We start from the raw sequence: 26,005 nt of genomic DNA, 5'->3' as shown, positions 1-26,005 counted from the left end.
CTTAGGTGTTCTTACTATCTAACCTTGTCTGATCCTTCCCACAGCAAGGTAAGAATATTGTTACTGACTACAACTTGCACCACCAGTTTTTCCTAGTTGAAGACAGGGCCCTATAAAGCCAAATCCTGCAAATCAGCACACAGCTGGAACATCAAGATGTGTGATGGAAATGTCCTTGAGACATGGGCAAAAAAAATCCTTCCCCATTAGACAACTGAACAGCTACAAAAACTAGGTCTCTAGTGTACTGCAGTGTGTGGACGACATGGGTGCAAACTGCACAGTGCACCAAAGTGCTGTGCTCTAACTGCCCCACGTAGAGGTTGCTGGTGCAAACTGGAAGGTACCTAGTGGGCAGTAACATAGTACTCTTGCAAACAGTACTATGTTAATATGAAAGAGGTATCTTCTTTTCACACAGGTTAGTTAGAGAACAATACTTTGGTGCACGCTGTAATTCATGCCCTGTAGTCAACTCTGCAGTACAGCACAGCTAAGCCCAATGATGCTTCAAGGCTGCAGTGGCAGCCAAAGTACCAGGAATGTCTGTGCTGTATGCAGGAAGCAACAACCAATGGAATTAAATCAATCTGTCCCTTTGCTCCAAATAACCAGACTGTTGCATAGCATCCTCAAATCCTTCCCGGCCCATTGTACCAGGACTATTAAATATGGAGTCATCCACACCCAGAAAGGATGGACAGGATTGGTACCATAATGAAATCTTTCACTATCAGCAGAAGGTCATTCTAAGCTCAGTCCCAGTTTTCATACTGGAACTTTCATTCTATTCACTACATACAAGATTTTTATATATCAGAGTTCACTCTAAGGGAGAGTGCATTCTGCTATATTAGTTACAAGTTTACTTCAGGGACTCAATGAAATAAGTATGTCTATGTAATGAACTTGACTTTTGCAATGACAGGTTTATTTTCCTTTGAATAGGAAAAAAAGACATCATCCAAGGCAAATGACTCTCTCTGTACAAGCCAGCTTAAACAAAGCAAACACCACATTCAGCAGAACAAATGACTGGGATCACAGCCTAGCCATAGTCAAAAACAACTTCAGTTACACCACCTTGACAGTCTGCTGTTCCTCCTTAAAAGTCCATAACCTGTCCTTGGCACTTTGGCAATCTGATGTCATGGCCTGTAGCTGAGCCTCAGCCAGCAAGAGCTGCTTTCTACAGCGCCAATAGTTCAGAAGCAATTCATGAAATTCATGTCTATCCTGATGAGCAATGCTCTCAAACTCCTCCACATAGGAATCAACATTCTCCAACCACGAACACGGCTCAAAGATTTTCAGCTGCTCTTTGGTAAATGGCACTAGTTCTGGCTCAGACGGAATCTCTGGATACAGCCTCTCATTCCGTAAAAGTGGTTTTACTGTGATTGTTGTCAGTTTCTCTTGGGACAATTCAGCCGATAAATCAGGATACAAAGTTTTCAACACAGAGTGTCGAGCACACACTTTGGTTTCATTAGAGAGCTGTGACAGCACACGTTGTGCCTTTAAAGTAAGAACGGGATTTGTAGACTCTTGTACCTTCTTGGTTCCTTTATCCTGCACAATTCCCACTAGTGACGGAGTGCAAGCAGCACTGCACTTAGTGGTACTTTCTACTATGCCAGAGTTTTCTGATTGATTAGCAAGTGCTTCCATAAGGCTCTGGGGTTTGTCCAGTGTATTTCTGCCAGCTTCCTCAGGCTTCTCTCTGCATTTCTCAAGCAAGAGACTGGTTCTGAGTTCTTCTCCTTGTGCTAGAAGTTCTAGTGTAGCTGACTGTGATCCTTCATCTGCTAAGGTTAAAGAAGTCAAGGGGCTATCGCACATATCATTCACATTTTTTCCATCCTCTACTTCATCACTGAGTTGAATCTCTGTAAACACTTCAGGATGTTTCACCTGCACTTCACTAGATTGAGAAGACACTTTTTGATCTCTAGATTTGTTGGGGAGGAAGACCTCATCCAAGCCCTGCTTCTGGAGCTCTTCACTACATTTTTTCTTTTTGTCCTAGAAGAAAAAGAACAGACCACATATTAGACATTAATAAATAAGAAACAAAAGAAAGTCAGCCTTTGTCTTGCATTACAATGTAATCTAAAGACCACATCACTAAACTAATTTCCATAGTTATGAAGGTAACAAATAAATCCATGAATGCTAAGGGAGTCTGTTAAACACACAGCACATTTTAATATGTCAGATGTTTACTGGCCATGTGGACATACCAAAGGCAGCAGACACGGCACTTGATCCATGGTTAAGCAAATTGTGTTCCTCTATTCATTTCCTCTTTTTAGAATTCCCCTATTTCTTACTCAATGACTTGTTTGTGAAGCAAGTATGTGACTTAATAAACAGCATGAGAGAAAGCGTGCAAGCTGTAACTTTCACTCCCCACCATACCTGATACACTCTTGGTCTTCAGCTCCAAACCTTTCCCCACCCCTTAATCCCCCAAAATTGCAGCTAGTGCCTGGTCAATTTCATTTCTCCTCTTTCATGTGCTGGAATTATGCCCATAGTATTGTTTGTGAAAAACTGCCAGCATTCTGGGTACAGACTGTCTTTACGGTATGTGTTGTAAAAATGAGCAAACCGGTGGGGTCCTAATCTTTGACTGAAACCTCTAAGCTCTATCACAATATAAATACTTTGGAACGTGTTTTCACAAAACCTAAATTTTCAGACAATCTTGCTTGCAATGTCCAATTACTTAAAAACAGATCCTATGATGTAATCCATAAAATAGAAATTAGCAGTATCACTAGAAATTATGTCACTTGGGCCTGGTCTACACTGGGAGTTTAGATCGAACTTATACGCATTAGGCCAATTTTCTAAACAATGTGCTATACCACTGAGCCCGTTCTGTCAACTTTAAGGGCCATTAAAGGGATTTCTGTACTCCTGCTTTCACAAGGAGTAACCACCAAATTTGACCTTGCATGGCTGACTTTGCCATAGTGCAGACACAGCACTTTGAAAGCAGATGTTCTTGGCCTCTAGGAGGTATCCTACAGGTAGCTCTGGTCACTACTTTCAACATTACTGTTCTCCAAGTGAACAGGAAAAGCCCCAGGAAAATTTGAATGTCATTTCCTGTGTGGCCAGTATGGGGAAACCTCAGAGCAGGCAGCGCACCTGAGCAGCACTCCTGACCATGAGTTCCCTGGGTTGCAGATGACCACCAGCATGGAGTGAGCAGGAGATTCTGGACCTCACTGCTGAGTGGGGAGAGGAATCAGTTCTCACAGAACTACAGTCAGCAAACGAAATGCGGATGTCTATGCCAAGATCGCAAAGGGCATGGAGGAGGAGGAGGATACACAAGGGACGCCCAGCAGTGCCGTGAAAATAAAGGTGCTGAGGCAATCATATCAAAAGACAAAGGAGGCAAACAGACAGTCTGGAGCATTGCCGCAAATATGCCATTTCTATGATCAGCTGCATGAGATCCTTGGGGAGGGGGACCTGACCAGTTTCCCTAGACAGTCCGTGGATTCCTCTCAAAGGAAACAGCATGGAGGATAGGGGTGTTAAAATGCATGTATTTGTGTAAACGTGTAACCACTGAACATTTTAGCAGTTAAACATTTACATGCAGGGGAGAGCGGGTGCAGTGCTCACCAGTTCCCCCTCCCACCTCCAGAGCTGCTGCCTCTGTATCAGAAGTAGACTTTCATCCTTCTCACAAGGTTTCTGGGAAGGCCTGCCCTATTCCATCCTCTACAGTAGGACACTTTAGGGTTACTCCTCGATGGTGCTACAGGGGCTGAAGAATCACATGGGCTGTTTCACAAACATCAACATGGGATGATTGGGAAAAGTGCATGACTCATGCATCTTTAGGAACTCCTGCTTCTTCAGTGAGCTGCAAGCTGAACCTTTTTTCCCCCAGACTGGAAAATACAAGCAATCCTGTGCAAACAGCTAAAATTCAGAAGACTAAATGGGTGCAGTACTGAGAAAATATCAGGAAAGGTATTTTATATGGTCCAAATGTCCCTGTATTATGGAACAGACTTCCAAAATCATGTGACAAGCATCAGAAAGAGGGAGCCAATGAAGAGCTCTCAGTCCCTGCTCAGTACTGGAAAAAGGCTGAGATAAGTAGCAAAAGTAAAGGTCTGAACACTGACAATTTCACACGTTTTCTAGCAGAGCAGCTGACTGTGCAGTTCTGAGCTAAAGCAGCTAAGAGAGAACAATGGAGATCAAGGCTCCAGCTAATCTAGCATATTTGTTTTCACACTCCTACAGAACATCTTTTAATCCACACATATGCTTGCAGCTTCTTTCCAAATTGGCAATATATTTCATTTGCTTTTGGATTCCACATTGCCTGTGCTCCTGTTCACTTCTTTTTATAGGACCATTAGTCCAGACTTTACAGGAAAATAATACATTCCCCTTGTTCCTTGATGCTTAAAAGACAGTATTTTACAGGTCTTATTTGGGTTAAGGATGTTAAAATGTGATTATCTGGCTAAACATATAATAGTCGATACAATTTGTATCGACTATACGCTTAGTCAATAAGCTCTGTTGTGCATAGCCACAGCAGAGGGCTGAGCTTTTACTACGTTTATGATGCAGAGGCGCAGTGATCAGTGCGATCCGGGACTGCTCAGTCCTGGCTTGTACTGAGTCCAGAAGTTCCTGTCTGCCATGACAGGGCTGGTGTCGAAGCATTGCTTATCGGATAGTTGACTAGTCGCTAATGTCCCTAATTTGGGTAAAACAACCCTTCTCTCACAGTAGCATTTCAGACTACTACCCACCACCATCATATCTGAGCACCTTCCCCATAAAATTCATACAAAATCTCCAGCAAACTCTATGAAGTTTGACTTTTCTCCCTTTTCAAGGTAAAAATTCCACTATCTCAACTGAAACTTCAGCTAAGAACAGCAGGATCAGGATCTGAACTCAAATTAGAACAGAACATCTGTTGTTTCTTTTTGTATACTTATCAAACAGGAAACATCTTTTCATCATGTTTGTATAGTGCCTGGCACAATGCAGACAGGTCTCTAGTAGGGATGTAAGAGTTTAACCAGTAACAGATTAACCAATAAACAGATGCTTATCAGTTCTAGTTACCAGTTAAGTTCCTGTGGAGCCAGCAGCTGCCAGGAACCCACAGTGCCAGCAGCTGCTGGGGTCAGCAGCCCAGGGAGTGGCTGGCAGGTTAAAAAGTACCAGGATTTAACCTGTAATTGGTTAGTTAGTAATTTTTAACACTTTTTACATCCCTAGTTTCTAGGCACAAGGGCAATAAACAACCGCCAATAATGGAAGCATATGTAACACAAGGCAGGAACATATGGTTACTGCCACAAAAAGCAGATTCAGATTATTAGCATTCTTCTTTTGGATATTTGGGGCCTTTATTTTTATTTAATAGGTGGATCTGTTGGTTTATATTCCATATCAGGTGGGCAACTATTAATGCACTTATGAAACACTTTATACTCCCTCTTCATAGAAGATCCTGGAGATGGCCCCAAACATAAGGATCAGCATGGAAAAAGGCACAAGGAGAATATTTGAAAGAGAATTCAAAGGGAGAATTCTACATGAAAGGTTTGAGGGGAGCAAACAAGGAATATAGAGGACGTCCAATCTCTACGTTGCCCCAGTATACATCTGTTCTGCACTTAAGTCATCGATGCTTATAGGAACTGATGCGGTAGAGGTCCTTCTATTTCCTGCAGCAGGGAAAAAAAATTGTGCAAATGGAAGTCAGCCGTGGAGAAACAATTCTCCACTTTAAGTTGTTTCGCTATAAATCCAAGTTTTTGGAACATATCTCGGATTTAGAGAGGCTGGCCTGTTTGTAGGAAAGGAGAAAAACAAAGATGAAAGAAAGAAAGAACAGAGCTCTGCTGGGGCTTAGACTGAGGAAAGACAGCCTGAACTTAATGCAGATGACAGGAAGAAATCAGTGGAGGTGGTTCAAAGGAGAGATGATGTAATAAGAGTGGCAGGACAGGAAGATGATTTTAGCAACAATAAAATGGCTTGAAGAGGAACAAAAAAATGTAGAAATGCTAAAGAGGATACAGTAATTGAAGAGGGATACAACAAAAGTATAGTCAAAAATCTCAGGGCACAGAAGGTAAAGTATGGGGTTTAGGCACTGTAAAGGAAAATCTCATACGATTTAGCCACAACCAGGATGCGGAAGAAGTCGGAGGGGGTCTAAAAATGACTCCACGTTGCCTGTGTGGTGAGAAAAGTGCAGTTAAATGTAACAAATAGTTTGGAGGCCAAATGAGGTCACTTTTGAGTTGTGAGGGGACAACAGGAACTCCTTCCACCCCAAAGGGGATTTCCTGCCCTACAACCAGAACTAAGTTCAATAGAGTGTTACATATGGGTTGAGTTTTGTGTATCTGAAGATGATAAAATACATTACATCTAATTCTGTATGGAATAGTTAAATGCTTATGGTCCTAAGATATCTACATTACTCCTAGGATATCCAGCAGTGTAGTATCTGAGTCATGAGCAGTAACTTAAATTTAAACAAGTGCAAGGGGTAAAATGCTCTTCACCTCTTGCAGCTTCAGTAGTTTTGCCACCTTATTTGTTTTGTTCCTTAATACTGAGGTTGTTAGTACTAATCTTTGTTTATTGCAGGGGTTTTCAAACTTGGTTGTGGCTTGTAAGGGCAAGCCATTAGCTGGCTGTGAGACGCTTTGTTTACCTGTACCTCTACAGGTATAGGTGGGATTGCAGCTTCAATGGGAGCTGCAGGAAATGGTATCCCACAACCCAGAATTTTTTAAAAAAAACCTAGTTTATTGTATCTTTTTCAAAGGTAAGTCTTGAAGTTTTCTCTGAAAACCTCAAGTCCATTTTTCTGCACTCTAGTTCTTGGTTACATAACAGAACACATTCAACAAAGAATGCTTCTCCCAAGGGCATCATGTTGTAAGGTGCACTGTCCCAGAGGATCAGAGCTGGTTCAGTGGATTATGAATGAAAAAACAGGTTCTGATGTTCTTGCACTCTGAAATTACACTGGATGTAAACAGAGCAAGTTTTTCCAACTAAAGATGAAAGTTCTGGCAAACTGAAATTCCCATGTTGCCCCCACCTTTAATCTCATATTTACTGAGTAATGACAGATTTTTAGTAAGGAAATGATCACTTGCTATAGTCTCATCAAGGAAAATAGTTTGTAAATTCCTGGCAAACTAGAGATTAAAATACATTTTCTATCCATTGTTGCTTCCTGTGTGGGGTCTCCAAAATTAATAATGATTTAAGGAATACCTCAATACTCAATATCACATTGATAAATTGACAGGAGATGCCTTTTATAAAGGGGAGGGCTGCATTTTGTTCAAAGGGTTTCCCCCATTCCAGCCAACATTACTTCAGACAGAACTACAGCTGCTTCCTAGCTATGTGCTAAATTTCTGGAAGTCTGATACATCTGTGATGGCTTGAAAAGTATCCAGCATATAGGAAACAGAACTGTGAATTGTCAGCAAATTGGTCTTTCAACCTCACCAAAATGGTCTCAGCCATTGAAGAAGAGGGGATCTGGAAACACTCTGCAGATCCACATGTGAGGGCTCTTGGATAATTAAGAGTAGTAGTTCATCCTAATTCCTATATAAAATCCTATTTGAAAAGATAAACTGGAACAACTAACACTTCACTGCTCACTCTAGATAGGTCTTAAGAGAAACACCATCAGCACATTGGATAAACTTTGTAAAAGGGCTTCAAAAGCCACCAACTAGAGGACAATTATCTGAAAAATGATTGTGCAAACTTGTGGAATAACTAATGCCAAGAGTTGCTGGCATTTGGTTGTTACTACCATATAAAAGTGTGAAAAGAAGAGAGGGTTGAAGACAGAGAACAACTTGTAGAGAATGTGAGCATAAAGGTTTTATATCTTAAGAACTATAAGGACCATCAGATTCTTTAGGAGGGTCACCTTCTCTAAACAAAGTATTGATAACTCATCACTGGCAAGCTAATTGCTTTTCACTGGCTTTCAACAACCATAAGATAAATTAATTTCTCTCACAAATAGTGACCTGGAATTCACAGTTGTGTATGCAATGCAGCTGAATTCAGACAAAGATAGTGAAAAGTTTATTTTTCCCAGCCAGCAGTGGGCAACCTGAAGCCCATCAGGGTTCTATGTGTAGCCCACAAGACATTTTGCTTACTGCTGCCCATGCAGAGTTGCCGGATTCAGCTGGTTTCTGTCCACATAGTTTTTTCCTACCAGTATTACTAAACTGACACACGCGTAAAGGAAAGGCACATGAAGTGAAATGAACATACTGACTGGACGAGCCAAGTGCTCCCTCGGCATCCAATCACAGTGCTGCTATGGTTCAATTAGCATACCCTGCAAATTCTAGGTAAGCAAGCACAATCATCAAAATTATCTTATCTCAGGAGTCTGTCTTGGTTATGACAGTCTTGCAACCCACGAAGATGAAGGAGAGCCACTCATGCGGGGCCACTCACTAGCCTGGTTGCCCATCACCATTCTAAGATCTGGTTTGGGTCCTTTGTCCAATCTATATTTGGGTAATCTTTTTCTCTGAAGTAAGCTAAGAGCTCCTAGTAAAGGCTGACACTTCAGTCTGATATTTGGTTTATATAATCTGGGTTGATGGTTCTCTATTCAGACCAGTTCTGACTGACATGATTTCACAGACTGTTGTCTGTGCACTACAGTTTATTACACCAATGGAGAGTGACAGCTGCACAATGAGAATGTTGTGTGATCTAGGGTCGGTAGATAGCAAGTAATTGAATAGTCATGTAACCGCATGAAATTTTAGCAGTTACATGATTATGTGATAGTCTCCATAGGTGGTGCCAGCAGCCAGTGAACTTCCAGCCCCGCTCCTGGGGAGCCCCCTGCCATCCCAGGATGCTGCCTCTGTATTAGAGGCAGCAATGCAGAGTGGCAGGTGGGAACTGGTCCGCAAAGGGAGACAGTTTAAAAACCAGCTCCTCACACAGACCGACTCCCGCCTGCTGCCTTGCGCAGCTGCCTCTGTATCAGAGGCAGAAGCATGGCAGGCCAGCAGCCCCTGTCCGCAGGCCACCTGAGCTCCCCGCAGGTAGAGCTGCTCCATGGCAGCAGCCCCTGTCCGCAGGAAGTTTGGACCTCCCCATGAACAAGGGCTGCTGCAGTGGGCCCAGGCTCACTGTGGACAGAGGCTGCTCCATGGGATTCCGGAGCAGCCTCTATCCATGGGGAGCTCAGATCCCCCCGCGAACAGGAGCTGCTCCACAACAGTCTCCCTTGCCCCCTTCCAACACTGCTGCCTCTATTAGAGGCAGCAGCAGGGGGGTGGGGGCAGGTGGGACTGTGTAGTTGGTGCTGGCTTTTAGGCTGGCTCCCTCCCGCACTGGCTACTGTCTCTCCTCCCACCCCACTACCTCTGTAGGAAGCAGCAAGGGGGAGGCAGGTGTGTCTGCAGAGTTGGCACACACGGGGAACCTGCCTACATGCGGGGAACCAGCTTTTATCTGCTCCCATCTGCCCCCCTTACCCTCCACGCTGCTGTCTCTCTATCAGAGTCAGCAGCATTGGGGGGGGGGGGAGAAATGAGGATCCAGTGCTCATGGGGGGCCAGCTTTTAAGCCAGCTCCTCACAGGCACAGGCACCCACTCTCCTTCCGCTCCCCGCCCCGACTGCCTCTGATACAGAGGCAGCAAGAGGGGGAGTTCACGTAGTTGACAAAATTAACTGATAAGCCCAGACTTATCAGTTTATCGTGTAGTTGTCTACACGCTGATATCCCTAGCGCGATCCTTGGGTCTCAACTTGGAAACAAGATATAATGGTTTAGATTACAATATCAGATATGGGCGAGGATTATAAGCAAGCATTTGAAAGCCTTTAGAGTTTAGTTTGTTTTAGCATCCTGAAATGCAAACAGGTAGAAGCCCAAAGCTCATCTACAACACTATTAAAAGCTATGTATTTTTAAAATATGAAGGAACAAATACTGGCTTTTGCAGCAGTGAGATACTCTCTCTCTTGCCCCATGTAGTCTCATCTTTTTGATAATTCAAAGCCAGCACAGCACACCGCTGCAGTTTTAACCAAAAGAGCTATTAGGGACCATGTCCGATGCAGTTTAATGTGTTGCCATACACAATTAAATAGTTATAATGCATCACAAGTGACTCTCGTAATTCAGGTATGTATTCAATTTTACAATAAAATGTACTAAGCAAAAATAAATCAGTATCACCTGTTAAACTAAACCTCTTTATAATCTGATGAAAACATAAGCAAACAACTAATATTAGAAGTTCAAATTGCTTTCAGCAGGATATATAGGATAGTTCCTTCAGTGACTAAAGCAGACTGCTATTTAAATCAGTAAGGAAAGAGGCACAAACCCTAAATGAGAGTAAAGATCTGACAGCAAAGGCATATGTCAAGAGATGACCACAGAGTAGGGATGTAAAAGTTTAACAGTGTAAACGATTACCCAATAAGACCCGCCTTACATGTTAATGTTCAGTTTTACACAGGCTCCCATCTGGCTCCTGGGGAGCTGACTGCTACCTTTTTATCAGAGGCATCAGCGCAGGGCAGTAGCCAGCTCCCTGAGAACAGGGCTGCAGGTGGAACAGGTACCATCCTTATATCACAGGCAGCAACCCTGGCGGCAGGTAGGAGCTGGCACGCACAGGGAGCCAGTGGAAAAGCAGGTGTGCCAAGTGTCGCCTGGCAAGCACCCGTATAACCACTGAAAATGTCAGTGGTTACGTAATTTCATGCATTTTAACATCCCTCCCGGACAACTGAGCTACGTCTACACTCGCGGCTTCCTGCGCAAGTGTTCTTGTGCAAGAACACGTCCACACTGCCACGTGCGCGCTGTGCTTTTGTGCAAGAGCGCCCGTGGCAGTGCGGACGCTTTCTTGCGCCAGAAAGCTCTGGTGGCCATTTTAGCCATAGGGCTTCCTTGCGCAAGAAACCCCTGCGGAGCGTCCACACTGCCCTCTTGCGCAAGGAGCCCCCCCCCCCCTTACCACGCCCTACTGCAAGTCTCCTTGCGCGCGGGCGGGCAGTGTGGACGCGCTGCGGATTCTCGCGCGAGAAGGGCGGTAGACAGAGCCCTGGCGCGCTCTGACATGAGTGACAGCGGAGACCCGCAGGTGCCGGGCGTGTCACGTGGGCCGGGCAGGCTCGCCCCTGGGGGCGCTGGGGGCTGAACTGCGCACGCGCGGAACGCCCGGGCTCGTTGGGTCTCTCGGTGCCAGTGGTCGCGAGGCCGCCCTGCGGGAGGGGGAGGGGGTGGCGCGAGCTCTGGGGCAGGCGCAGGGATCACACCGGGGACAAAACAACCGCCCCCCCCCTCCGCACGGGGCGGCCCCCAGGCAGTTTCTTAGCGCCCCCCCCCCCCGGGACCAGAAACAAGCCCCGCCCCTCCCAACCGACCCCTCGCGCCGCCCCCCCCCTACCTTAGTCTTGCCCCTGGCGGGCTTGGGGCGCTCCCTGCGGGGGGGTCGCGTAGCCTCCGCCATCCCCAGCCCCCCCCACACTGGCGCTCTCGCAGCCGACACCGGAAGCCCAGCGCAGGGGCGGAGTCACATGACCGGCCCCTCAGCGGCTACGGCGTGCGAGAAGGGACATCCCGCTTCACGAGGCGGGGACGCGGCGCCCCCTGGCGCTGCACCAGCCCGGCGGCGGATACGCCCCCCTCAGCCCTCGCGGCTGGTGCCTCCGCGTCACTGGCCTGCCCCCTGCTGGCTCAGCCAGCTGCCCAGCACGCACCCGCCCCTGTAGCCTCAGCCCCACGTGGCGGGGGGAGGGGGTTGTGCCCCTTACAGGCTAGAGCAGCACGGCTGGTGGAGCAAGTGGAAAAGGAAAAGTTATTTATTTCCTCCCCTCACCCAAGAAGTAGGGGTCACCCAATGAAATTAATAGGTGGCAGGTTAAAAACAAACCCCATGAGGGACAGGGTGCACCTTCCAAAACCAGGCAAGCAGATCACCGATGTTCCTGGACGAGGGAGTCCTGGTTAGGAGCCCCAGCGGCAAGAGAGCGGGCAGCTCAGTGCCCGCCGGGCCTTGGACTAGGGCCAGAGCCCCACTAGTAGGGCCAGGGCTGCAGTAGCGGAGGCGGGGCCAAGGCAGCCGGGCAGGGGCATGACTAGGTCCGGCAGTGAGGAACCTCCCCTAGTCTGGCAAATTCCCTCATTCTGGACCACTCACCTTCCAAGGGTGTCAGACCAGAGAGGTCCAACCGGTATTTCTTCATACAGCCCACAGTCCAAACTCCTTGACGGAGGATGCTGTGAAGTCCAGGACATTAATAGGGTTCAAAAAAAAAAGCTAGATAAATTCACGGAGGATAGGTCCGTCAGTGGCTATTAGCAAGCATGGGAAGGAATGGCATCCCTATCCTCTGTCAGAAGCTGGGAATGGATGACAGGGTGGATTACTTGATTTCCTGTTCTGTTCATTCCCTCTAGGGCACCTGACGTTGGCCACTGTTAGAAAACAGGATACTGGGCTAGATGGTCAGACACAGTACAGCCATTCTTATGTTCATGAATAGGTGCAGGTCCCCCTATCACAGGGATGTGCGAGTGGCTTTCAGGAGCTTCCAGAGCTAAGCGCTGCTCTCCTCATCCCTTACCAGACCCCAACGCCTGCCCCAGCCCACACCCACACTGCCTCCCAGTGCCCACATGTCCTCCAGCATGACTCCCTTTTCCAGCCCAGAGCCCATATCCAAAACCCCCTTCCAGAGCCCACACCTTCTCCCACACCCTGGCATCCTGCCCCAGCCCAAACTCCCTCCCAGATTCTGCACTCAAATCCCAGGTGAAAGTGAGTGAAAGTGGTAGAGGGTGAAGAGGGGTGAGGCCTCGGAGAAAGGCAGGACAGGGCAAGGGTATTTGAGTTTGCACAATTGGACAGTTGGCAACCCCACCAGGCAGGCATGTAAAAGCTCTGTCTGTGTGGAAGAATGCACCTAGCAGCTCAGAGGCACCAGCCAGCGCAGGCGCAATACCACTCCACATGATCTGCCTGACATTTGAGAGGGAACCTATTGACTGGAACTCCAAATTACTGTCCACAGGCCTGCTCTGCCATCCCCATCCATCTCTACCATCAATGCCCAATCTGATACTAGCCCTGCCTACACCTACTAGTGCCATTCTCACCACCACTGCTGCTATGGGCACCCAGTGCCATCTAGCTCCCAGCTCCCCAACATGACATACACCCATCACTGTTCCCCAACCAATCTCCACCCTGGTCAGTGCCTTCCCCAGCAGCACTTCGGCCATCCCTGCCCCCATCACAGATACCCGCCATTCACCTAACACATTGCCAACACCTGCCCTGCCACCTCCATCACCAATAGCATGGTCATGCCCCTGTCAACATATGCTGGCAGCAATGCCAGTGACATTACCCCTAACAATATCCCAGGCAGTTGTGCATATCCTCTTGCAACTCCGAATACACCCTCTCCTGTACCACCATACACCCCAACAGTAATAGGTTACAGTAGGCCAAAGGGGGTTTGATTACCATACGAAGAGATAAACAGCTTTACACAGACATGTGTCATGGCCATTTTATTAACAATTCAGAAAATGGTAGCAGGGAACTGCTAGCTCTTAATTACCATGATGAACAAATCATTACAAGTTTACAAAAATTATCCAATCACATGCCTAAAACCGTGACAAAGTAGCCCATTCAGTGCACCCATTTGTTATCACTGATAGCACTGCACAACTTACTCCGTGCAGACACGTCATCACACAGATAATTTAATCAGTCAAAACTCGTTTTCTATTAACAAAAATAAGTTCTGTACAAGTATATTGAAAGGATCTCTCTGCAAACAGTTCTGCTGTTTTCCAAGCAATGAGACAGTACATTGTTCTGACGTTACTGGACAGCACATTTTCCCCCTTCTAACTCTAGCATTTCACTGAGCCACAATGACCTACCGAATTGTGTTCATGTGCAGGCTAAGCTGCATATAATATGGCTGCTAAAAATGTGCAGGAAGGTCTATGGACACAAGGACTTGAAGTCTTAGCCCAGCCTGCAATAGATATAATTCAGATATCTTGGATGGATTTTTTGAGCCAGGGACATGGCCTGCTTGTGGTTTTTGGCATTGCTCCAAAATCCTGGTTAGAAAGTACACAGGCAAACATAAGCTAAAATGATTTACACTAAATTCCTTCAAACTTTTTTCTCTCTCCTTTACTGCAGTCATGAGGAATAGTAACAAGTCACCAGGACCAGATGGCAGTCACCGAAGTGTTCTGAAAGAACTGAAATGTGAAACTGCAGAACAATTAACTGTGGTTTGTAACCATTCCTTTACATTTCAATCACGTGCTGTACCTAATGACTGGAGGATAGCTAATGTGACACCACATTTTTAGAAAGGGCTCTAGAGGTGATCCTGTCAAGTACAGGCCAGGAAGTCTAACTTCAGTACTGGGAAAATAGGTTGATATTATAGTGGAGAACAGATTTGCCAGACACATAGATAAACATAATTTGTAGGGAAAAAAGTCAAGATGGATTCTGTAAAGAGAAATCATTCCTCACCACTCTACTAAAATTCTTTGAAGAGGTCAACAAGCATGTGGACAAGGGAGATCCAGTGGATATAGTCTATGGGCCGTCCTCACTATAAGTCCAAGATATGTTCAAAAAAATTTGGATTTATTGAAACAATGAAGCGGGGAATTTTTTTCCTGCGGCTGACTTCCATTTGTGCTTTTTTTTTTCCGCACAACTTAAGAACCGGAAATGGGAAGACTTATAATGCATCACTTCCTACAAGCATCAGTGACCTTAGTGCAGAATGGATGTATATCAGGGTGACATCCTGTAATTAGATTTCCAGATTTCCTTAAAAGTTCTTAAGCAAAGTAAACTCCCATGGATTAACAGGGTCCTCTCATGGACTGATAACAGGTTTAAAGATAGGAAACAGGGTAGGAATAAAGGGTTAGTTCTCAGAATGAAAAGAGGTAACTAGTGGTCTCCTACAGGAGTCTGTACATATTTATAAATGATATGGAAGAAGGGGTAAACAGTGAGGTGGCAAAATTTGCGGATGATCCTAAACTGTTCCAGATAGTGAAGTCCAAAGTGGACTGAAGAACTTTAAAAGAATCTCACAAAATTAGGTGTTGAGGCAACAAAATGGCAGATGAATGTTAATGTTGATAAATGCAAAGTAATGCATATTGGAAAACATAATCCCAACTATACATACAAAGTGATGGGGACTAATTTAGCTATTGCTGCTCAAGAGAGATCTTCATGTCACTGTGGATAGTTCTCTAAAAACATCCACTCAATGTGAAGCAGCAGTTAAAAAAAGCAAACAATGTTGGGCATCAGTAAGAAAGGAATAGAGAATAAAACAGAAAATATTTTATTTCCTCTATATAAATCCATTATATGCCCACATCTTGAATACTATGTGCAGATGTGGTTGCTTCATCTCAAAAAAGGTATCTTGGCATTGGAAAAAGTTCAGAAAAGAGCAACAAAATTATTAGGGGTATGGAACAGTTGCCATATGACCATGTTCTAATACAGAATCATCCCTGTTGCTCTAGAACAAGAAATTAAAACATGCGGGCTGTGTCTAGACTGGCAAGCTGCTTTTGCGGAAAAACTTGCCAGCTGTCTACACTGGCCGCTTGAATTTCCGCAAGAACACTGGCGATCTCATGTATGAAATCAGTGCTTCTTGCGGAAATACTATGCTGCTCCTGTTCGGGCAAAAGTCCTTTTGTGCAAAACCTTTTGCGCAAAAGGGCCAGTGCAGACAGCTCAGATCTGTTTTGCGCAAAAAAGCCCCGATCGCGAAACCGTGCCAATCTAGACGGTCTTTTCCGCAAATGCTTTTAAAGGAAAACTTTTCAGTTAAAAGCATTTGCGGAAAATCATGCGTCTAGACATAGCCATAGTGTCTTGAACCAAGAGGTGTATGCAGACGTGCAGACTCATTGTCGGTGCACCTGTGTTGGAGTAGCAGACAGGTAACAGTCAATGGATATAGACATGAAGTTTGGGGATGTTTTGGTTAGGAAATGAGCTTTACAGCAGCAGCCAGGCTAGTTTGTGCTTTATGAGAAACTAGAAGATTTGCCTGGCATTGCTCCGGTCCTTCAAATCAAATAAGTTTTGTTTTTCTTCATTTACATCATTGTTCTAGGATGGGGTTGAGGTTCAATATGCAGGCTGCCCCAGGGAGAGAGGACTACTCCATCCCTCTCTCACGGCAGCGGTTGGCGGCTAGCGGGAAAGCACTTCTCCATGGCTGCAATAGCTGCAGCAGACACAGCCAGGGGGAGGGATGCATGTCCTCTGGCTGCGGGACAGGCAAGCACAAAGACAACTCTAAAATATATAGTAGATAGCCATCCCTTTCTCCACCCCTGCCAGCCTAATGGGGTTATACTGTCCCGGTACTTATCTCTAGCCCCTTGCTGCCATCTGTGGTCATTCTGCAATATAACTATCTCTCCTACTAGTCTCCTCCCTTTTCATTTTATGAGAAACAATCCAATTCCAGGCACATCCCATTGTCCTGGTACCACCAAACCCTTACCTTGCTTTATAAAGTTATGATAAAAGAAAGCTGCATAACCAATTTGGTGGTCCTAGCTCTTACCATTTAGGAGGAGTTCTAGAACAAATGGACACACAGACAGAAACATAAATATATAGTAGACTGAAGACCCAAATCCCACACCATTGATAACAAATGGGAACTCTGCTATAGATTTCAATGAGAAGCAGGATCAGACTCTAAATAGTAGGAGGAGGTATGCGGAGATAAAAGTACGGGAGATAGAAAAAGGCAATAAGAAAGTATTATTTCTTTTATTTTCAAGCTTGTTGGACAGTGGAACTCAAAAGATACAAGATGCAGCTGACAGTGTCCTTGAATTGTTGCTTCAGGGAGTTGAACAGCGGCAAGCCCTACCTCCTGGATATGCCTCACTAGAGGGCCAGTTCATGTCCGTCAAATATTCACAAAGAATGGAGGAATCACCAGCACCGGGAATGGGGGCGTTATCTGCCAGGATGGTTTTGTATTGTACTGTTATGCCACAGCAGAACCAGGAAAGGGAGAACAGTAATTACTGAAGGGCCATAACTTGTTCACCTTCTTCTAAGAACTCATACTGAAGTCAATGGACTATTCTTGCAATCCAAACAGGCTCCTGAAGCATGACAGAGACAGGATATGAATCAACTTCTTCCCACATCATTGTGTAGCCTGGAGCAAATGCACGGTAGAGCCAAATAAATACCTCTCGAGTTCTAACCTTCAGCCTGTCCATGAGTAAGCAGTCTAACGAGCACTCCTGTAATTAGAGCTAGGATACGATCTTAAACAGCCTTGTGAAAATCCAGCATAACAAACCAAAACCTTTCTCCATCTCTGTGGAGAAAATCCAGTATGCCCAAAGCACTGCATAGGATTCCCACTGTGAAGTCTCAGTTGTCATGGTGAGAAGAGATTTTTTGTTGTTGTTTTTAAATTCGATAGAATCTTCCAGTAGTTGAGGTTTGCACATCACAAAGAAGTGTCATCAATACCAGAACACAAGCACCTCCTGTTGATATGGGAAATTCCACTGGATTAGTGAATATTATTCAAAGAGTCAATGTCCTCCTTCCTGACCTTGAAAATGAGACCTCAATCTATGTAGTTTGTCACCATAAAGGAAGCGGGATCTAGTTGAATTGTGTGCGGAGCCTCCACACATACCAAAAAGTTACCCTAGAGTTTCAAAAAAAAATTTTTTAAAAGAAGAAATAGTTCCACTCTCTGTCTCCGTGTCTGGCGCAGAAATTGCAACTGAATACACGGTCTTTGATGGGCCGATCAGGCAACTAATTTCTTCAATTCAGTGGCAAGCAGCTCTGAGAAGCCTGGAGAAATGGATAGAATTTTAAGAGTCAATATTTCAGTGGAAGAAAAACAGAATTAAACATAATGATGGAAAGAAAAGTAGCCTGCTAGGTCACCCAGTCCTTCTCTCAGCCCATGCAGGCTTGTTGCACTACAGCACTATGTAGTAGGGATGTTAAACATCGGTTAACTGAAAAGTCGAGTAACCTCATGAATTCTTATCAGTTAGTCGACTATTCTATAGTCCCCAGGGGGCAGGGCCAGCAGCCAGTGTGCTCCAGGGCCCCACTCCCGAGAAGCCTCCTGCCACTCCACGCTGCTGCCTCTGTATCAGAAGCAGCAGCACGGGGTGCTAGGCAGGAGATGGTCCTCAGTTTAAAAATCAACTCCCCTCATAGACTGGCTTCCTGTTGCCCTGTGCTGCTGCCTCTGATAAAGAGGCAGAAACATGAGATGGCAGTAGTGTTAAAGGGACTCTAATGTTCATAATGTTTATAGTGCAATTGTTGTGTACAGAATTTGGGTAAGGTGCACACTTAAAATGGCGATTGTCATCAGTGACTGGAAAACAAAATGGAGTTTGTGGACAGTTGAACTTTGGCCTTTTCCTACCTTAAGTGTTTGCACTTGTTACTAAAATTGCACCTGGCACACTAGAACTGTGCCCACGACACTCAATCTTTGCACCCAACACTCGTGCCAGTTTCCCGCCAAAGAAAAGATAAAAGTGCCACACCCTGTGAGAGTGTGCACACGCCTTTTATCAGTGATCTGTGAGGACAGCTCCTGTCAGGCCTTGGGACTTGTTCATCGTCCATCGCCTGTGCAGAAGGGTCAGGATCCAGAGATGTCTCTGCACCAGTCACCTCAGCCTGTCACTTCCAACCAGGATTACATTTCTGTGGTGAAGACCCAGTAAGGACTGTAATCTGTGCCACCATTTACCATCATCACCACGCTTTGGTTCCTGTGGTGAACGCTTGGGGTTCCGAGGGAACACTTGCTGTTCTTCCCCAAGGGCTAACCGCAGCCTAAGGGTCAAGGTAGCAAGCACTGCTTTTACTATCAGCGTGAATTCTGTAACGTATACCTACCCTTATTTGTACCGGGAATCTTTCTATCTTCTTTCTCTTCCGTTTTTGGGGTGGAGGTTGGGATTGTTGGTTGTGGTTTTGGATTTGTTTCATGCAAGCGTCATCCTAAATTTCTACAATTCCTGTTTAACTTTAATCTGGACACTGAGTTTTCTTGTGAGGAAAAATTACCGGTGACAGATACGGTGTCGGGGGATCTCCCTTCTGGTAACCAGAGCACTTAACAGTTTCGATCAGATCCTTATCCTAAATTCTAAATTAATTCAAAAGATTCTACTTGTTACGGAGACTCTGGGGTAACGGTAGCCCCAGTCTAGGGTGGTGTCTGAGCTCCCGGACCCAGCATGAGCCAGAACTGAGCTGGGCTACCTGCCCACCCAGCTCCTAATATACTTTCAATGCAGAGCCACAGCAGAGGTAGGTCCTGGACCCGTCGCTAGCCAGCACTGAGCCAGGCTGCTGGTCAGCCTGCTAAAAAATGTACTGGGGGAGAGGGGGAGAAATGTGTGTTTAACTGATAAGCAAAAGCTTATCAGTTAATCCAGTACACGATTACATCCCTATTATGTAGTGCTTTATTAGTGCAGTTTTTAAAATGCCAAATGATAGGACTTCCAATGCTTTCCATGACAGACTATTCCACAATTTTCCTGGATAGTCAGAGTATGTTTTCTTTCTAACTGTCTCTCCTAAATAGATAACTGTCCTGTACTCTGGATTTGTCTGCCCAGTGTATCATGCACTAACTGGGCCACACAGACCATAGCATACACTGACATAGTACTGTTTGAAACCAGGCTACATTAACATGCACTAGGGAACGCTGGGTACATACCAGCTGTGTCTCCACAGAGCACTTAGTGCCCACCACACTGGTAAGGACCAGATCCTACACCTTACTGGTCTGGACTAATGCAGACCCCAAGCAATCCCTTTCACAATTAAAATACTTACAGCTCATGCTAGTGATGTATTAAACTGTACCCATCAATTGTAGCGTAATCGGGGTCACCTGTAAAATAGAGATCACAATAAGAACAGTTAATTGTTACCCGCACTTTCTTCAGTCAAGTGCTCAGAGCTGTATGGCTGGTATCAATAGTATTACAGTGGGTTTTTACAGATGAGAAAAACAGGAGCAGAGAAAGAAAATGCTTGATCTAGGCCCGCAATTGGGAAGTAACGGAGCCCCGAGCTTCTGAGTCCCAGACTAACACACGATACACTAGGCCACACTGCAAATAATAAAATGAATGCTTTCCAAGTAGAGAAGGACCCAAGCTTCAGCTTTCAAGACCAGATCTTAGCTTTCTTAAAGTTCAGGACCATCCATAACCAGGACTTTGATTTGAACATCTTGCTGGATGAAATCAGTGGTAAAATGTGGACTTCAATAGAGCCATGATACCGGCCTTTATTTCTAACAGGAGCTTACAGGTATCTGAAACAACGTTTTTAGAGCTATCAGTGGCTAGAGTGATCTGGGGGAATATGAGAATCAGGCAAGATCGCCAATATTTATATGGGTGCGGAATGACAGGCCAAACTTGCAAAACCTGCGAAAATTTAAATATAAAGAGCATTGTGCATTAAAATGCTTGAAAACATGGTTTCTAGAATGACTTGGTGTAACTCACCTGGCTCACTCACAGGGATTGGTAATGGCCCTCTCCTGCACAAAAAACAAACAACACTCATCTCCTTGTTGCTAAATGATTTGGGTTCTTTTATATTATTTAATCCTTTCCCAGGTGTGCTTGGCATTTCCTGAAGACTTTGAATGCCAAGAACTTTGGGTGTTTGGGGTTTGCAAAGTTCGTGTTTCAAAATATGCTGTTATTTATTAATCTCCTTTAATGTCATTAGCAACCAACAAGACACAAGAACCAGATAGCACTTGTCCCATTAGAGCTAGGATTCTGTGGTGTGGTGGGAAGAAAATTGGTGGCTTCCCAAAGCCCTTCACAGTTTGAATCATCGCAAATGGGGCATCATTTAGACAGCTCAATATTCCCAACCAAATCACCAAAGAGTCATTATTGCAACTGACTCCTCTACCGCCTTCTGCTGCAAAGAAGCCATGGATATTAGTCTTCAGGGAACAGCAGAGAGGACAAGGATGTTCTCAGATCCTTTTTTCTCCCCACCACAAACCTGTCCTTCATTGACACCAGCATTCCCAACTTTGGTCAGCAGATTCCTTTGCTCTCTCCATCTCCCAGTGCAGCGGATTTAGATTACTCTGCACGTGGGCATGTGCTCTTAGATGACCCAGCCTTCCAAGACAGACAAAATGGGGCGAAGGGAGCCATACAAGGAATCCAGGAAGTTTCCAGCAGCAGGGATGGGCTAGGGAGCAAAGGTGGTGGCAAACCAGTGCAAAGAGATCAGAGGGTTTCCGGAAATAGAGTGAGACTCAATCCAAGTAAAATTCCCAACCTGTCCTGTCTTCCTGCTGTACATATACTCCTAGTCCCCACCAACTTCTATGGGACCCTGAAAGAGCCCAAGACCCAAACAATTCTGAAAGACTTAAAAGAAGCATTTTAACCTATAGATTCCCAATAGCCAGGCTATTACTTTTATTATGTGTGTGTTGGGTTGTTTTTTCTTACCTCCCTATGACAGGTGCGGGGGCATGATTTCTTGTTGGAGCTGCTTTTCTTTGTGAGTTATAGTAATTTTCATAGACCACAGGAGCTGGGGGTGGAAATAGAAATTAATTGTAAGCTATAGTGCTTCTATGAGTGGCTGGCATGCAATGAACAGCATCACATCTGCAAAATAGAAGATGTATGTTCCTTCCTCACGTCCATCCCTTCCCCCCTCAAGAAGCTGAATTCTTAGAAGCCAAAGCCTATAGAAATGAGGGCAAGTCTACACTTACTGGGAGATTGGTGCTGCAGTGACTGATCCTCCAGGATGTAGCAAAGACCTGCTAAATCAACCACTGATTTCTCTCTCTCTCTCTCGTTGACTCCAGTACTCCGCCAGAATGAGAAGCATAAGTCAACAGGACCCCACACAGTGGAGGCTCTGCGGCCACTCAACCTAAGGTATGTCGACTCCAGCTACATTCCTCAAATAACTAGAGTTGTGTAGCATAAGTTGACTTTGCCACGTAGCGTACACCTGTCCTGAGTCGGAGTTCTCTTCCGGGACTGGTGGCCATTGCTTTCTAGTGCCAGGATGCCCCTCTAAAAATAGGCTTCATTTGAGACTAGCATAGAACCAGTATCATCAAGCATGCTTGCTTTCTGTACCAAGCTTTGTTTAATACTACCTATACATTTGCCAGAGCTGAAAAGCTGGTATCTGCGCTGCTTAGAAAAATCTACATCAAGCAGTTACCTGGGCGCATGCTTCCTGTTTTACGGAAATTTACGAAATATTCAATATCCCTCTCAATGCTGCACATTTCTAGATTCCTACGGATTTCTTCATACTTCTGTTTAAAAAAAAAAAAAAAGTTATTTTTTTTAAAAAGCATAAAGTGCAGAAACAAAAATTAATTCGTCTTCCTGGGAGGAGAAAGAATGTAATTTGAAGCAGCAAAATAAGTGTTAATAATACAAGAGGCAAGGAGTGAAATGCTTAACCCCATTAAAAGAAAGAGCAGCTTTTCCATTGACTTCATAGGAGCCAGGATTTCTCAAATCCTGTTCCTACTATTCATACCCTCTGCTCCTTGTTTCCCGCCCATTTCCTTTTTTTTTTTTTCCTTCCCCACCTCTTCCTTCTCCCCTATTCATTTTGGGTCTGCACATCCTAAACTCAAAACTTCAGTCATCTGAAGAAATGGGCTGTGCCCACGAAAGCTCATGATACCATCCACATGTTTTGTTAGTCTATAAAGTGCTACCAGACCATTTGTTGTTTAAGTTTATCCTGTACAGACTAACTCGGCTACCCCTTGAAGCTATTGACTGGGTGTTCATTACTGCTATCTGCTGGATTGTCTATGCAAGTATCAATAGAGCAAAAGATGTGCACAGATTACCTGACCTCAGCTAGCTGGAATTCAGCAACCGCAGGCAGCAATAGCAGTGAAAACAGAGCAATGCAAGTGAAGAACCTTCCCTTTCTGCTCAGCAAATAACTAAGGCCCTTCAACCCTTTTTTGTTTGACCTACCTCATCGCTCTGGACGCATTGCTGAGAGAGCAGGTTAACGTGCAGCCACAGCGCATTGCGGAAGTAGTTTATCCGTTCGCACTCCTGGGTCTCAAAGAACTGCAGAGATATAGGGGAGGCAAGTCAGAGCATGTTACCAAAATAAGAGCAGCCTCACTCCTAGCCAGCTGGGATTAATCTTGGAAGTTAAAGGAGATGAAGTACATGGTCTAAGCCACCTCCCTGCCAATCCAGATTTAATCCCTACTGTATCCATACTAATGCTTTGTCTAGTCCTGTTTTCAGATGTTCTAAACCAGAGTTCGGGAATCTACTGCCCTTGGGCCGGATCCAGCCCCTGGCTTGCTTTGATCTGGCCTGTGGCAAGGCTGAGAGCTTCCATCTGCCATGGAGTGAGCCAGTACTCATGCTCCAACTCCACAGTAAGTCTCCAAGCACTGACACATTCCCTCTCCCACCCCCCTGCTAGCAAGGCGAGTATCTCAGTCTTGGGGGAGGGGTTGCTTCTCATTTAGGGGGCCAGGTCAACGAGGGGTTGGGGTTGGTTTTGGTTTTTGCTTCCCACTTGGGAGCCAGGTCAATAAGGTTGTTTGTTGCTTCTCATTTATGCGTAGCCCCCAACTGATTTTTATGTGGGTCAGTGGCCCCTGACCAAAAATAAAGGCTCCCACTTCTATTCTTAACAATGATTTAACCTTCAGTCAAACTGAATTCTTCTTGGCATTTTGGCTGAGTCTACCCTACCCTCATAAGGGGCTGGCCTTGGTCTCATGAGTGTGTTCCATCTCTAATGGCTCCCATCCTTTCTTCAAGAAAAATAGATCAACAGCCAGCAACAGCAAACTGACATTCTTTCTTACTATTCCCTTTGGGTATGTCTACACTACCCCGCTAGTTTGAACTAGGAAGCCTAATCCGAACTAGCTACTCCGTGCCGCATGTAGCCGCGCTGCACGGGGTTCGAACTAGCCGGGATTTAAAATTGGCGGCGCCCAGCTTATGCAAATGAAGCCCGGGAAATTCAAATCCCGGGCTTCATTTGCAAGTGTGGTATGCCTACATTACCCCGCTAGTTCGAACTAGCGGGGTAGTGTAGATATACCCTTTGATACCACTACATCCATGATCACCAACCCGTCGATCGCGATCGACTGGTCAATCCTGGGAGCTCAACCAGTCCATCGCAAGGCTTCTGGGGGGTTCCCCTTGTTGCCCCCCACACTCAAGATGAACCCCTCGCTGATGCTAACTCCAGGGACAATGGAGGTAATGTGGGCTTCCTGCAGGGTGGAGGGAGTTCTGCAGCTGCACACCAGGTCCCAGAAGTGTGCGAGCTGTTCTTTCCCCCTCCCCAAACAGTCGGCACGCCAGTCCATCGTGCGCTGTAGACTTTATTCCCTTGCTGCCTTCCTGTGTGGGGGGGAGGGAGGAAAGGGAATGGGAGTCTGGGACCATGCCAGCTCCAACTGCTCAGGCAGCGCGCGCTGCCACAAGGGAGTGGAGGAGCAAGGTGCACGCTGGCCGAGCAGCTGGAGCTGGCGCAGTCCGGGACTCTCCCAGCACCCGCGCCCCCCCAGGAAGGCAGCAGGGGAAGAAAGTCCCTGGTGCGTGATAAACCAGCGTTTCAGGTACCATGCTGCTGTTTGGGGGACAGGAGAGCAGCCTGCACACTTCCTGGGCCTGGGCACGCAGCTGCAGGATCCCCAGGTGCCGGTCTGTACCCCCCCCCCCCCAAGCCCCCACAAGTACCCTGTCCCCTGCCCCAGAACCCATTGGCACCCTGTCCCTTGCCACCACCAGCATAGCTGGGGCCACATTAGCGAGGCTTGAGGAGTTTCGAGAGGATGTGTTTTTGTATCTCACTTATGGGGCCCCGACTGACTTTTCTGTGGGTCAGTGACCCCTGACTCAAAACAGGTTCCCCACCCCTCTCATAAATGAAGACAATGCTGAAACCTTTTGTGTTTGACATAATATTTAGAAATGAAGCCTGGCCAACAAGTCCCCAACTGGGGCCAAGCCCTCATCTGGCCACAGCATCGTAATACTCCAGTACCTCCCACCCCGACCCCAAATCTGAGCCTATCATACACTGGAACCCCCTGTCCTGAGCCTCTCACATCCCCAAACTCCTGCACCCCCATATCCTTGGGCCACAACACACTTGCACCATTCACACACTGCAAATCTGTGTCCTGAGCCCATCATACTCCTAACCTCCCTGCCCTGACCTCCTCACACAACCCAACCCAAACCCCTGCACCCTCACATCCTCAAGCCTATGGCTTGCTCAGCATCCCCAACCCTCCACCTGAGCCCAACACTCCCCACCCTGGAGCCCACTCTGAGCCAGCATCCCTTTCTCCACCTCCTCCTGCATCCAAATTCCCTCCCAGAGCTTGCACCTCTCACCTTTTCCCCACACCCAAATCCCTCATTCCCACCCCAGAGCCCACACCTCCTGTCTCAACCCTGTGAGGGTATGGCTAGACTACAGGAGTTTTTCCGGCAAACAACCTCTTTTGGCAGCCCCTGTATTCCTCATTCCACGAGGATTAAAGGGGCTTCCAAAAGAAGGGGTTTTCCCGACATTTGGCCCACTCTAGACGGGCCAAACATCAGAAAAATCTCTTCCAACAGAAGGATAAAAAAAAGCAGCAGTGTAGCCGTATCCTGAGAGTATATAAGGGCCAGAGAAAGGGGAACTGAGAGGGCAGAGCCTCAAGGAAAGGGTGGGGTCTTGGGGAAGGGATGGGGTAGATCTTGGCTTGTCCTGACATTTAAAAAGTGATCTTGGGTGTTAAGAGGTTGGAAACCA

General features: G+C 46.0%; 2 protein-coding genes across 2 annotated transcripts in view; both read right to left on the bottom strand.

Annotated features, from left to right (window-relative positions):
* EPG5 (ectopic P-granules 5 autophagy tethering factor) overlaps positions 1-11,645 on the bottom strand; it is an 87,487-nt gene extending 75,842 nt beyond the window's left edge. The window contains exons 1-2 of the mRNA XM_075932735.1: positions 11,495-11,645; positions 1,084-2,025 (exon numbers count right to left, since the gene is read on the bottom strand). Of these exons, the coding sequence (XP_075788850.1) occupies positions 1,084-2,025; positions 11,495-11,557 (1,005 nt within the window). The 5' untranslated portion in view covers positions 11,558-11,645. The remainder of the gene's footprint in view (positions 1-1,083; positions 2,026-11,494) is intronic.
* A 5,261-nt stretch (positions 11,646-16,906) lies between these two features.
* PSTPIP2 (proline-serine-threonine phosphatase interacting protein 2) overlaps positions 16,907-26,005 on the bottom strand; it is a 62,333-nt gene continuing 53,234 nt past the window's right edge. Inside the window, exons 10-15 of the mRNA XM_006136773.4 lie at positions 23,188-23,286; positions 22,406-22,502; positions 21,670-21,754; positions 20,692-20,726; positions 20,009-20,066; positions 16,907-17,980 (exon numbers count right to left, since the gene is read on the bottom strand). Coding sequence (XP_006136835.1) covers positions 20,017-20,066; positions 20,692-20,726; positions 21,670-21,754; positions 22,406-22,502; positions 23,188-23,286 — 366 coding nt within the window. The 3' untranslated portion in view covers positions 16,907-17,980; positions 20,009-20,016. The remainder of the gene's footprint in view (positions 17,981-20,008; positions 20,067-20,691; positions 20,727-21,669; positions 21,755-22,405; positions 22,503-23,187; positions 23,287-26,005) is intronic.

Source organism: Pelodiscus sinensis, chromosome 6 (assembly GCF_049634645.1).
Source record: "Pelodiscus sinensis isolate JC-2024 chromosome 6, ASM4963464v1, whole genome shotgun sequence".
Lineage (NCBI taxonomy): Eukaryota > Metazoa > Chordata > Testudines > Trionychidae > Pelodiscus > Pelodiscus sinensis.
The sequence above is the reverse complement of the archived record's forward strand: the minus strand, read 5'-3'. Positions and strand labels throughout refer to the sequence as shown.